Source organism: Sapajus apella, unplaced genomic scaffold (assembly GCF_009761245.1).
Source record: "Sapajus apella isolate SASKATOON/1434 unplaced genomic scaffold, GSC_monkey_1.0 scaffold196, whole genome shotgun sequence".
NCBI classification, from domain to species: domain Eukaryota; kingdom Metazoa; phylum Chordata; class Mammalia; order Primates; family Cebidae; genus Sapajus; species Sapajus apella.
The window spans coordinates 553,560-566,368 of NW_022437136.1; the positions used below are offsets into that span (position 1 = coordinate 553,560).

General features: G+C 48.2%; 1 protein-coding gene across 5 annotated transcripts in view; it reads right to left on the reverse strand.

Moving 5' to 3' along the window:
- Positions 1-12,809, reverse strand: part of NDE1 (nudE neurodevelopment protein 1) — a 64,352-nt gene that overhangs the window by 33,049 nt on the left and 18,494 nt on the right. For all 5 annotated transcript variants that reach the window (XM_032269632.1, XM_032269634.1, XM_032269636.1 and 2 more), the window contains 2 exons: positions 9,839-9,964; positions 7,529-7,682 (listed from right to left, as the gene is read on the reverse strand). In XM_032269632.1, the coding sequence (XP_032125523.1) occupies positions 7,529-7,682; positions 9,839-9,964 (280 nt within the window). The remainder of the gene's footprint in view (positions 1-7,528; positions 7,683-9,838; positions 9,965-12,809) is intronic.

The window sequence follows — 12,809 nt, forward strand, 5'->3', positions numbered from 1 at the left end:
TATGTCTTTTATGACCGAGAAGAAGATTAAAAGTCAGCACCGCCCCTCAACCCGGGAAAAAAAGGGAACCCCCCCACTAACCAAAAAAAAAAAAAAAAAAAAAAAAAAAAAAAAAAAAAAGAATCACAATGACTTCCATTGTTTGTGCTCCAACAATGGGAGGGCAGCATGTACTTGGTTTTACAACAGTCAACCATTCTGAATTGTTGATCCAGGACTCCCTGTTGTAGCATGGAGAGAGAAGGAAAATTCCGATCTCTGGGTTATTTAAAAACAGAAAGACAGGCCCGGCACAGTAGCTCACACCTATAATCCCAGCACTCTGGGAGGCTGAGGCGGGCAGACCATCTGAGGTCAGGATTTCAAGACCAGCCTGGACAACATGCTGAAAGGCCATTTCTAAAAATACAACAAAAAAAAAATTAGCCAGGCATTGTAGCGCATGCCTACAATCCCAGCTGCTCAGGAGGTTGAGGCAGAAGACTCGCTTGAGCCCAGGAGGTGGAGGGTGCAGCAAGCAGAAACTGCATAACTGCACTCCAGCCTGGGCAACAACAAGACTCCTTCTCAAAAAATAAAAATAAAAAACAAAATACAAAAAATAACACAAAGACATAAGAAAAGAAGAGAGGGAGGGGAAAGGGAGGTGGAAAGAGAGAAGAGGGAGAGAAGAGAAAGGGAGGGAGGGAGACAGAAAGGAAAAGGAGTGACCTTGTTAATTACCAAAGAAACAGTCCAGCTGACTTCTCAAAGATTCCTTGTTGCCAGTTGCCGCAGTAATATCCATTACATGCTTATTCTGTGCTGGCCTCCGGGCTAAGTACACTACCTATGTGCTGACCCAGGATCAAACCCCAGCCTCCTGAGCAGGTGTCCTTAAGCAATTATGCTAAAAGCCCCTAAACCATTTCACTCCAGATCACCTGGCCACTCCCGTGCTCTCTCAATTTTGCTCCTGCTCCGCTTCCAAATTACCTTCCTTCACCAAACACCCAGAGTTAAGTGCAATGCCTCATGCCTGCAATGCCAGCACTTTTCAGGTGGCAGAGGCAGACCAGCCTAGACAACACACCAAGACTGTCTCTACAGAAAATTTAAAAAACAGCCAGGCATGGCGGCACGCACCTGTAGTCCCAGCTACTTGGGAGGGTGACAGAAGACTGCTTGAGGCAAGGAGATTGAGGCTGCAGTGAGGTATGATCATGCCACTGCACTCCAGCCCAGGCCAGAGAGTGAGACCCTGATGCTTTAAAAAAAAAAAAAAAAAAAAAGAAAAAAAAAATATCACCAGCCTGGCAACCAGGTGAAACCCCATCTCTACTAAATATACAAAAAATTAGCATGGCGTGGTGGCGGGTGCCTGAAATCCCAGCTACTTGGGAAGCGGCAGGAGAATCACTTGAACCGTGGAGGCAGAGGTTGCAGTGAGCCAAGATCATGCCCCTGCACTCCAGCCCACGCCAGGGTGAGACCGTGACGCTTAAAAAAATCACCAGCCTGGACAATGTGGTGAAACCAAAATACAAAAATTAGCTTGAAGCTGTGGTGCACAGCTGTAGTCCCAGCTACTTGGAAGGCCAAGGAGGGCGGACCATTTGAGGTCAGGAGTTTGAGACCAGCCTGGCCAGCATGGCGAAAATCCATCTCTACCAAAAATATAAAAAACAGCTGGGTATGGTGGCATGTGCCTATAGTCTCAGCAACCTGGGAGGTTGAGGCAGGGGAATGACTTGCAAAACACGCAGCCTAGATTCTACAAACATGAGAGAAAACACTTACCACAAGAAACACACAGGGGCTAATTCGAAAGTTTTTTTTTTTTTTTTAAAAAGGCCAACTCCTCCACCTTCAATCAAGTAAACAAAGCTGTTGCTGGAAAGTCCAGATGCACCCAGAAGGGTGATGTAATGGTGCGGAGGCCAGAGAGGCGTGGCGAGGGCCACAGTGCAGGAAGACTCCAAAGAAAGAACAAGAAGGTGATTTACAGCGCGGAGGGACCGGGAGGGCGGTCCACTTCCGCACCCCGCCCTCCCGTTTCCTGGCTGTAAGCGGAGACGTTTCTGCACCCAGCAAGTAGAGACAGATCAGGCCCGTTCCCAGTTCCCAGGCGTGGCTCTCATCGCCTCACACCCTCTACTTGGGAACATCTCCAAATAAAACAGGATCTTAAGTCTTTAGCCTAAATTCAAACTCAGGCTCCGGGAGGATGCAGCCAGTGCTCTCTGCAGCCTATGCATTAGCAATTCGGAGATCTCCTTGGAACCTGCGGACACGAAAACCTGTCGCTGAAATGTTGTGCTGCCATTTGGGGCTAATTCGAATAAGCTGTCAGCTGATGGGGGCATCAATAGATGCTCTGTTTGGTCCCTTAAAGGCTTTTTCATTCAACCCGTGATGAATAAGCCAGTTGTTAAGAAGTCTGGCCCAGCTGAATACATTTCTCTTAGGTGACTGACAAATATTTGCTGGTGGCAGGGTCCTCGTTATTCCAACGTTTCTTCCCCGTGCTGTGTGCTCTGAGTCTCATGCATCTGACATGGTTGTAAATGAAGAGGTCTCCTCCAGGTTCAAGGGCTCATTCTTGGCCAGGCGCCATAGCTCATGCCTGTAATCCCAGCACTTTGGGCGTCCGAGGCAGGCGGATCACAAAGTCAGGAGTTTGAGACCAGCCTAACCTATATGGTGAAACCTCATCTCGACTAAAAATACAAAAAAAAAATTAGCCGGGCGTCCTAGTGCACGCCTGTAATCCCAGCTACTCAGGAAGCCGAGACAGGAGAATCACTTGAACCAGGGAGGCAGAGGTTGCAGTGAGCCGAGCTCGCACCACTGCACTCCAGCCTGGGTGACAGAACAAGACTCCATCTCAAAACAAAAAAAAAGGCTCAGTCCTGAAGCAGAAAATTATTTAGTGACTGCTTGATATTTTACGCGGGATCCATGGAGGGCCTGTTATCCACCAGAAACTGCAGTTCATACCGCCCATCTTCCTTCTACCCAGCTTTTCAACCCTGAGGCCCCTTCAATTTAGGAACTACAATCAGCAGGCACAGTGGCTCACACCTGTAATCCCAGCACTTTGAGAAGCCAAGGCGGGCAGATCACTTGCACTCTGGAGTTCAAACAAGCCTGGGCAACATGGTAAAACCCTGTGTCTACAAAAAATAACAAAAATTAGCCAGGCATGGTGCCGGGGGCCTGTAACCCCAGCTACTGGAAGGCTGAGGTGGGAGGATCACTTCAGACTGGAAGGCACAGGTTGCAGTGAGCTGAGATTGCCCCACTGCACCCCAGCCTGGGTGGCAGAGGGAGACTGTCTCCAACAACAACAAAAAGAAAGATAATCATGCCCCATTGCCTGTAGCAGGCGTTCAGCTGTTAACAGTGGGTGAAGCGGGCCAGCTTCAGGGAGAGGCAGCAAAGACACGAAGGCCTCAGTGTCAGGGATACAGGGACTGGGGCAAACTCGAGAATGTTTGTTCTAAGCAACCACTAGTCAGGTTTTTTATTTTTTATTTTAACTTTTGCTCTGTCACCCAGGCTGGAGTGCAATGGTACAATCGTAGGTAACTGCAACCTCAACCTCCTAGGCTCAAGCGATCCTCTTGCCTCAGTCTGTTGAGTCGCTGAAACTACAGGTGTGCACCACCTTGCTGGGCTAATTTTTTTATTTTGATTTTTTTGCAGAGACAAAGTCTCACTATGTTGCCCAGGCTGGCCTTGAACTCCTGGTCTCAGGCGAGTCTCCCTCCTCAGTCTCTCAAAGGGCTGGGATTACAGGTGTGAACCACCGTGCCTGGCCAGAAATCCATCTTTTTACAGGAAGCCTTACCAATTTTGATGGCTGAGAATATATATAATAAAAGGCAAATAGGGTAAATATTATTGGTAGCGCCTAGATAGTGGTGGGTTCACAGGTATTCACTGGAAATTCTCTCAGCCTTGTATGCTGGAAAACATTCACGGGGAAATGTGGAACAAAAGCCACTGAAGGCTGATCAAACACCACCAGTGGGGCAAATGGATCAGCAGATGGCCAGCTGGGCTCTGCTTTGCAACAGAAAGCTTCAGCTCCACTGCTCACCTTCCATGTGTTTGGGACCTTTCCTCTGTGCTGCCCCAACCTCCAATCCACTGGTGGGTCCCACACCCTTTCCTATGCATTAGCAAAGCCAGGCTTGCCAAGGTCCACCCAACACCCATTCTAGTCCATGCCTGTGATGGGTCCGATCAACTCTCCCTTGGCCCCATCCCCCAGGCACCAGGCTGTCAGTGACCACACCTGCAAATGCCCTCCACAAAGCCTCCCCCAACCCACACAGTCCTCTTTTTTTTTTTTTTTTTTTTTTCCTGAGATGACATCTTGCTCTGTCATCCAGGCTGGAGTGCAGTGGCACGATCTTGGCTCATTGCAACTTCTGCCTCAGGTCCAGGTGATTCTCCTGCCTCAGCCTCCTGAGTAGCTAGGATTGCAGGCACCGGCCACCACACCCAGCTAATTTTTGTATCTTTAGTAGAGACAGGGTTTCACCATGTTGATCAGGCTGGTCTCAAACTCCTGACCTCGTGATCTGCCCGCCTCAGCCTCCCAAAGTGCTGGGAGTACAGGCATGTATCATTGAACCCGGCTGTCCTTTCTCTCTTGAAAGGCTCCCACATCAGAGCTCTGTGACTGAACTCCACAACCCCAAATGTTTCATGGCATTAGGTTTGTCCTCCCAAAGAAGGCAACCAGCACTTCCCCTTTCATGGTCTACCACACCTAGTCCCGGGCACACACGGTTTTGACTCTTCCACAAAGCAGCTCATCAAAATTTACATAGGGAGTGGCTAAGCACTGTGGCTCACACCTGTAATCCCAGCACGTGGGGAGGCTAAGGCAGGTGGATCATAAGGTCATGAGTTTGAGACCAGCCTGACCAACATAGTGAAATCCCATCTCTACCAAAAATACAAAAATAAGTTGGGCGTAGCAGTGTGCACCTGTAATCCCAGCTACTCTGGAGGCTGAGGCAGGAGAATCGCTTGAACCTGGGAGGCAGAGGTTGCAGTAAGACAAGATCATGCCACTGTACTCCAGCCTGGGTGACAGGGCAAGACTGTCTTAAAAAAGAAAAATTTACATGGGGAGCTTAATGAGAACACACACACACGTACCAAGACCCCACCCAGACTTACTGAGAAATGGAATCTCAGCTCGAGGTGGGGAGATGAGGATGGGGAGAGAGGGTTCAGGCCTGTCGGGTATTTATGAAGCTGGGCCAGTGATGCTGGCTGCCAGCAGGGCTGAGAGCCAGTTTCTGGGGCACGGTGTTGACTTACTGATCCCTTGCTGAGCCCTACAGAATGTACGGAAGGCACGGTCTTTACCTGTCAGACCAGTGGGTTTCCAGATACGTGGCTATGTCTAGAGATGCTTTTGGTTGTCACCACCTTGGAAGTGGAGGGGGATGCTAATGGCATCTAGAGGGTAGAGGCCAGGGATGCTGCTAAACATTCCACAATGTGGCCGGGCGTGGTGGCTCACCCCTGTAATCCCAGGACTTTGGGGGGCTGAGGCAGGCGGATCACTTGAGGTCAGATTGAGACCAACATGGTGAAACCTTGTCTCTGCTAAAAACACAAAAAGCCAGGCATGGTAGAGGGTGCCTATAATCCCAGCTACTCAAGAGGCTGAGGCAGGTGAATTGCTGGAACCTGGGAGGCAGAGGTTTCAGTGAGCTGAAATCATGCCATTGCACTCCAGCCTGGGCAACAGAGCAAAACTCCATCTCAAAAAAAAAAAAAAAAAATCCCACAAAGCAAATCTCAGTCCTTCCCAACAGAGGATAGCCCAGGCTCAAATGTTAACAGCACCCAGGTCAAGAACCCTGCTCTGAACTGGCCCAGTCCAACAGACCTTTTGGTAATGAAGGAAATGTTCTACATCCCTCTGTCCACTAAGGAAACTCACTGACCACATGTGGCTCCTAAGCACCTAAATTGTGACTACTGTGACTTATTTTAATTCATTAAATTTCACCAGCCACAGCCGGGCGTAGTGGCTCACACCTGTAATCCCAGCACTTTGGGAGGCCAAGGCAGATGGATTACCTGAGGTCAGGAGTTTGAGACCGTCCTGGCCAAGATGGTGAAACTCTGTCTGTACTAAAAATAAAAAAATTGGCAGGGCATGGTGGCACATGCCTGTAATCCCAGCAACTCAGGAGGCTGAGACAAGAGAATTGCTTGAACCCGGGAGGCGGAGGTTGCAGTGAGCCAAGATGGAGCCACTGCACTCCAGCCTGGGTGACAGAGACAAGACTCATCTCAAAAAAAAATTTCAACAGCCACATGTAGCTAAGGACTACAATACTGGACCTTATTAGTCTAGCAAGACCTCCACTCTAGTCTCCCTGGCCAGGTAGTGGCTCATACCTGTAATACCAGCATTTTGGGGTGCCAAGGCAGAAGAACTGCTTGAGTCCAGGAGTTCAAGACCAACCTGGGCAAAAGAGCAAAACCCTATCTCTATAAAAAATACAAAAATTAACCAGGCATGGCCGGGCGCGGTGGCTCAAGCCTGTAATCCCAGCACTTTGGGAGGCCGAGGCGGGTGGATCACGAGGTCAAGAGATCGAGACCATCCTGGTCAACACAGTGAAACCCCGTCTCTACTAAAAATACAAAAAATTAGCTGGGCATGGTGGCGCGTGCCTGTAATCCCAGCTACTCAGGAGGCTGAGGCAGGAGAATTGCCTGAACCCAGGAGGTGGAGGTTGCGGTGAGCCGAGATCGCGCCATTGCACTCCAGCCTGGGTAACAAGAACGAAACTCTGTCTGAAAAAAAAAAAAAAAAAAAATTAACCAGGCATGGTGGCGCATGCCTATAGTCCCAGCTACTCTGGAGATTCAGGTGGGAGGAGTGCTTGAGCCTGGGAAGTCAAGGATGCAGTGAGTATAATCCAGCCACTATACTCCAGGCTGGGCAAGAGAGCAAGACCCTGTTTCAAAAAAAAAATTTTTTTTAAAAAAAAGGTCTCCTTGCCATATGCCCTATAAAATCGGTGTAGATAACCAAGAAAGTCCATGGGAACATGTGTGTAACTTGCTTTTCAAACCTCCACCCATCATGGATCACCTGAGGTCAGGAGTTCCAAACCAGCCTAGCTAACATGATAAAACCCCATCTCTACTAAAAATACAATTAGCTGGGCATGGTGGCAGGTGCCTGTAATCCCAGCTACTCAGGAGGCTGAGGCAGGACAATAGCTTGAACCTGGGAGGTGAAGGTTGCAGTGAGCCAAGATTGCACCGTTGCACTCTAGCCTGGGTAGCAACAGTGAAACTCCGACTCAAAAAAGAAAAAAAAGCTCCACCCATTAGAGGCACAAAGAATTCATGTCCACCATGTCCACCCCTACAGGCCCTTGGGCATGGGCCTGGAGCCTGGAGCCCCTCATTACAGGGTTCCTTCTTCCAGCCAAGCATACCATTCCCATGTTGGAAGCCTGTCTACACCTGAGCACACTTCCTCTCAGACCCTCACCTTGATGCTTTCCAGCTCCATTCGAAGGCGGTTATTTTCTGACAGGAGGTCTCTGTTCCTGGTTTCAATTTGTTGCAGCTGCGTCTCCAATTCAGCTTCATATTCTCGGCTTCCCTCCTGGAATTCTCGGAGCTCCTCTTGTGTATTTTCTGCCCTACAGCAGAATTTCCAAGCGTCACGCAATAATTTTTTTAGAGAAAAGAGTATCGCTCTGTCACCCAGGCTCAAGGGGTACACTCTTGTCTCACAGCAACTTCTGCTTCCCGGGTTCAAGTGATTCTCCTACCTCAGCCTCTGGAGTAGCTGGGACTACAGGTGCCCACCACCTTGCCCAGCTAATTTTTGTATTTTTAGTAAGAAGATGGTTTCACCATATTGGCCAAGCTGGTCTCAAACTCCTGACTACAGATGATCTGCCCACCTCCGCCTCCCTAAGTGCTGGGATTACAGGTGTTAATGACCGCGCCTGGCCAAATTCAAGGAATGTTTTTAAAATACCAAGCCTGAATTACCTTTAAGTCAAACTAGAATAAAGAATGTAGGAGGGGCCTGGTGCAGTGGCTCATTAAGGATTACTTGAGGCCAGGAGTTCGAGACCAGCCAGGGCAATATAATTAAGACCTTGCCTTCACAGACATGTGCATAAAAATCAGCCAGGCATGGTGGCACACGCCTGTAATCCCAGCTACCTGGGAGGCTGAGGCAGGAGGATCACTTGGGTCCAGGAGTTGCGGTGAGATAGGGTCACACTTGTGAACAGGCACTGCACTTCAGCCTGGGTAACAAAGATGCAATCACAGGTCACTGCGTCCCCGACCTCCCAGGCTCAAGTAATTCTCCCATCTCAGCCTCCCAAGTAGGTAGGACTCCAGGAACATGCCACCATGCCTGCTAATTTCTGTATTTTTCGTAGAGACAGGGTTTTGCCATGTTGCCACAGCTGGTCTCAAACTACTGAGCTCAAGCCATCTGCCTACCCAAAGTGCTGGGATTACAGATGTGAGCCACTGCGCCAGGCCCTCAAATAATTTTTCAATAAATAAAAGAAACTAAGGGGACTGGAATAAGGCCTCCATGTACAGACTGTAAAGACCCATTAGAAATAAAAACAAAGTGACAAACCAAAAACACACACGTAACTCCCAGATATGAGCACCCACCAAAACACAGGTTTCGAATTTCAAAATCTGCAACAAGATATTTTCATAGGCATAGGGAAAAGCTCTTTCCCTCCACACAAAGAACTGACCAGATAGGGCATCTAGGAACTGATAAACTCTTCTAGAAAATAACAGGGAAGACCAGGCATGGTGGCTCATGCCTGTAATCCCAGCATTTTGGGAGGGTGAGGCGGGCAGATCACTTGAGGCCAGGAGTTCAAGACCGGCCTGGCCAACATGGCAAAACCCTGTCTTTACTAAAATCACAAACAACTGGCCAGACATGGTGGCGTACACCTGTAATCCCAGCTACTTGGGAGGCTGAGGCACGAGAATCACTTGAACCCAGGAAGCAGAGAATACAGTAAGCCAAGATGGCACCACTGCACTCCAGCCTGGGCAACAGAGCGAGACTCTGTCTCCAAAGAAAAACAAAAAAGAAAAGAAAAAGAAAATAATAATGGGCCGGGCGCGGTGGCTCAAGCCTGTAATCCCAGCACTTTGGGAGGCCGAGGGGGTGGATCACAAGGTCAAGAGATCGAGACCATCCTGGTCAACATGGTGAAACCCCGTCTCTACTAAAACTACAAAAAATTAGCTGGGCATGGTGGCACGTGCCTGTAATCCCAGCTACTCAGGAGGCTGAGGCAGGAGAATTGCCTGAACCCAGGAGGCAGAGGTTGCGGTGAGCCAAGATCGCACCATTGCACTCCAGCCTGGGTAACAAGAGTGAAACTCCGTCTCAAAAAAAAAAAAAAAAAAAAAGAAAATAATAATGAAAAGTGGCATAGTAAGATAATCAGGACCATAGGTCTGGAGTTCAAATTATAGCTCTACTACCTATAGGCTGTGTGACTGTGGGCAAGTTATCTGCCTTCACTGAGTCTCAGTTTCTTCATCTATAAAATAGGGGTGTTAATAGTTTCTTCACAGGCAGTTTTGAGATAGTATAAGTTAAGCCTTCCACAGCACACTGTAATCCCAGCTACTTGGGAGGCTGAGGCAGGAGAATCACTTGAACCCAGGAGGCAGAGATTGCGGTAGGTGAGATCATGCCATTGCAGTGCAGCCTGGAAATAAGGGTAAAACTTCATCTCAAAAAAAAAAAAAAAAAAAAAAAAAAAGGAAAAGCAGGTCAAGTCGGACTGACCTCTGTTTGTAGGTCATTGCCAGATCTTTCCAATAGTTAGCTGCTTCTTCCTCAGAGCTGAAAGTCTTTCCGGAGTCCTCCATGGTGAAAACAGTGGAAGAGATCAGTCTTCTTGTGGCATGGTGTCTAGGATAGAAGGTTTGAAAATGATTACTCACATCTGGTTAAGTAGTTGATGTTTAACAACAACAAAAAAATAAACTTCATGCTGCGTTAAATTATTAAATACACCAAAAATCTGAAGTGAACCCAAACAAAAGACAACCCACTCAACTATTACATTCCCTGGGTTAACATCAAGGCTCATGTACATCCATATACAAATATTTATTGAGCACCTACTATAGGATCAAGGGAGCCATGTTAAATGTCTCCAAGATGCCTGCCTTCCCTAAAGGGGACTCAGCCTGGTGGAGAAAGAAGGGGGGGAATGTAAACTGCACATAAATAATAATAATTATTATTATAATTAACTATTTGAGACAGAATCTTGCTCTATCACCCAGGCTGGAGTGCAGTAGCATGATCTCAGCTCACTGCAACCTCTGCCTACTGGGTTCAAATGATTCTTGTGCCTCAGCCTCCAGAAAAGCTGGGATTACAGGCATACACCACCACGCCTGGCTAATTTATTTTTAGTAATGACAGGGTTTCACCATGTTGGCCAGGCTGGTCTCGAACTCCTGACCTCAAGTGAACCAGCCGCTTCAGCCTCCCAAAGTGCTGGGATTATAGGCGTGAACCACTGCACCTGGCCCCATGTAAATTATAAAACTATGTGTCTACTGCAGCCACAGAAATGTGCACACGATTTTGACATGCAATAAATTGCATATGTTTGAGTATACACATTGGTATGTTTTGACATATGTATGCACCTGAGAAACCATCATCACAATCAAGATAATAAACATTTCTATCAGTGCCCAGGATATTTAAGAAGTTCCAAACTCAAACTCAGTCAAGGAAGACTTCCTGGAATAGGTGACGCATGAGGAGCATGTGAAAGAATATGAAAGAACTGGAAGGCAGTGGTAAGTGAGTAGGGAAAAAAGAGAACACTACACAGAGGGGAATGAGGAGAAACAGCCAGGCACTTATAGGGGAGGTAGAGAGAGTCTGGTAGGCCTGGGTTGAAGGGTGAAGGAGCAGAGGGGAACCTGGACAGACTGAAATAGATGGCTTTTGCCATCTGTGACTTAGTGGCAATGGGAAACCATTGGAGGTTGTTAAGGAAGAGAGTGATGTGATCTGAATGTCATATGATGGGCTCTCCTGCTTAAATAGCTGGTCCTGGTGGCCATGGACAGGCAGAGGAAGGACAAGTCCAAAGATGGAGAGACTTGCAGCAATGCAAAAAAGAAAGGAGGGCGGAGGCCAGGCGTGGTTGTCACACCTGTAATCCGAGCACTTTGGCAGGCCAAGGTGGGCAGATTGCTTGAGCCCAGGAGTTCAACAGCAGCCTAGGCAACATGGTGAAACCCCACCTCTACTAGACATAGAAAAAAACCAGTCAGGTGTTAATGGCACATGCCTGTGTTCTCAGCTACACAGGAGATTGAGGTGGGAGGATCATCTGAGCACACGTCACAGAGGTTGCAGTGAGCCAAGATCGTGCCACTACACTCCAGCGTGCGTGATGACGTGAGATCCTGTTTTAAAAGGAAAAAAGAAACGAAGGTGGCCCGCATTAGAAAGTGAGAATAGGCTGGGTATAGTGGCTCACAACTATAATCCCAGCATGTTGGGAGAACAAGGCAAGATGACACTTGGGGCCAGGAGTTCAAGACCAGCTGGGGCAACACAGCAAGACTCTACCTTGACAAAAAAAAACTTTTAAAAATTAGCCTGGTGTGGTGCAACACAGCTGTAGTCCTAGCCACTTGGGAGGCTGAGAAAGGAGGATCATGTGAGTCCAGGACTTTGAGGCTGCAGTAAGCTATGAGCATGGAACTGCACTCCAGCCTGGGAAACAGAGACTTTGTCTTTTTTTTTTTTTTTTTTTTTTTGAGATGGAGTCTAGCTCTGTCACCAGGCTGGAGCGCAGTGGTGTGATCTCAGCTCACTGCAAATTCTGCCTCCCGGTTTCAAGTGGTTCTCTTGCCTCAGCCTCCTGAGTAGCTGGGTTTACAGGCATGCACCACCACGCCTAGCTAATTTTTTTGTATTTTTAATAGAGACAGGGTTTCACCGTGTTGGCCAGGATGATTTCTATCTCCTAACCTCGTCATCCACCCACCTCAGACTCCCAAAGTACTTGGAGTAAAGGCGTGAGCCACCGCGCCCAGCCACCAATAGAGTGAGACCTCGTCTTAAAAAAAGAAAGTAAGGGCTGGGCGCAGTGGCTCAGGCCTGTAATCCCAGCAATTTGGGAGGCCAAGGTGGGCAGATCACCTCAGGTCAGGAGTTCGAGACCAGCCTGACCAACATGGAGAAATCCAGCCTCTACTAAAAATACAAAAAAATTAGCCAGGCATGGTGGCGCATGCCTGTAATCCCAGCTATTCGGGAGGCTGAGGCAGGAGAATCGCTTGAACCTGGGAAGCAGAGGTTGCGGTGAGCTGAGGTCTTGCCATTGCACTCCAGCCTGGCGACGGAGCTAGACTCCATCTGACAAACAAACAAAAAAAACAAAGTAGGAATGAAGATGGAGGGCGCAAAAATTGACTCCAAAATTATCTAGCCGGTAAACTTACCAGAACTTGATGAATTATGACTTTTTGGAGTAGGGGAGAGAGAAAAAGGAGGTGAGAACATCTTCTGCGGCTCTAGCTTAGGCAGCTGGGTGCCACCACCATCTGCATCACCAGAGATAATGAATTCCAGAAAGTGTGGTGCCTCACATCTGTAATCCCAGCACACTGGGAGGCCAAAGCAGGTGGAATGCTTGAGCCCAGGAGTTCCAGACCAGCCTGAACAACCTGGTGAGATCCTATCTCTACAAAAACAATACAAAAACTAGGTGGCCATG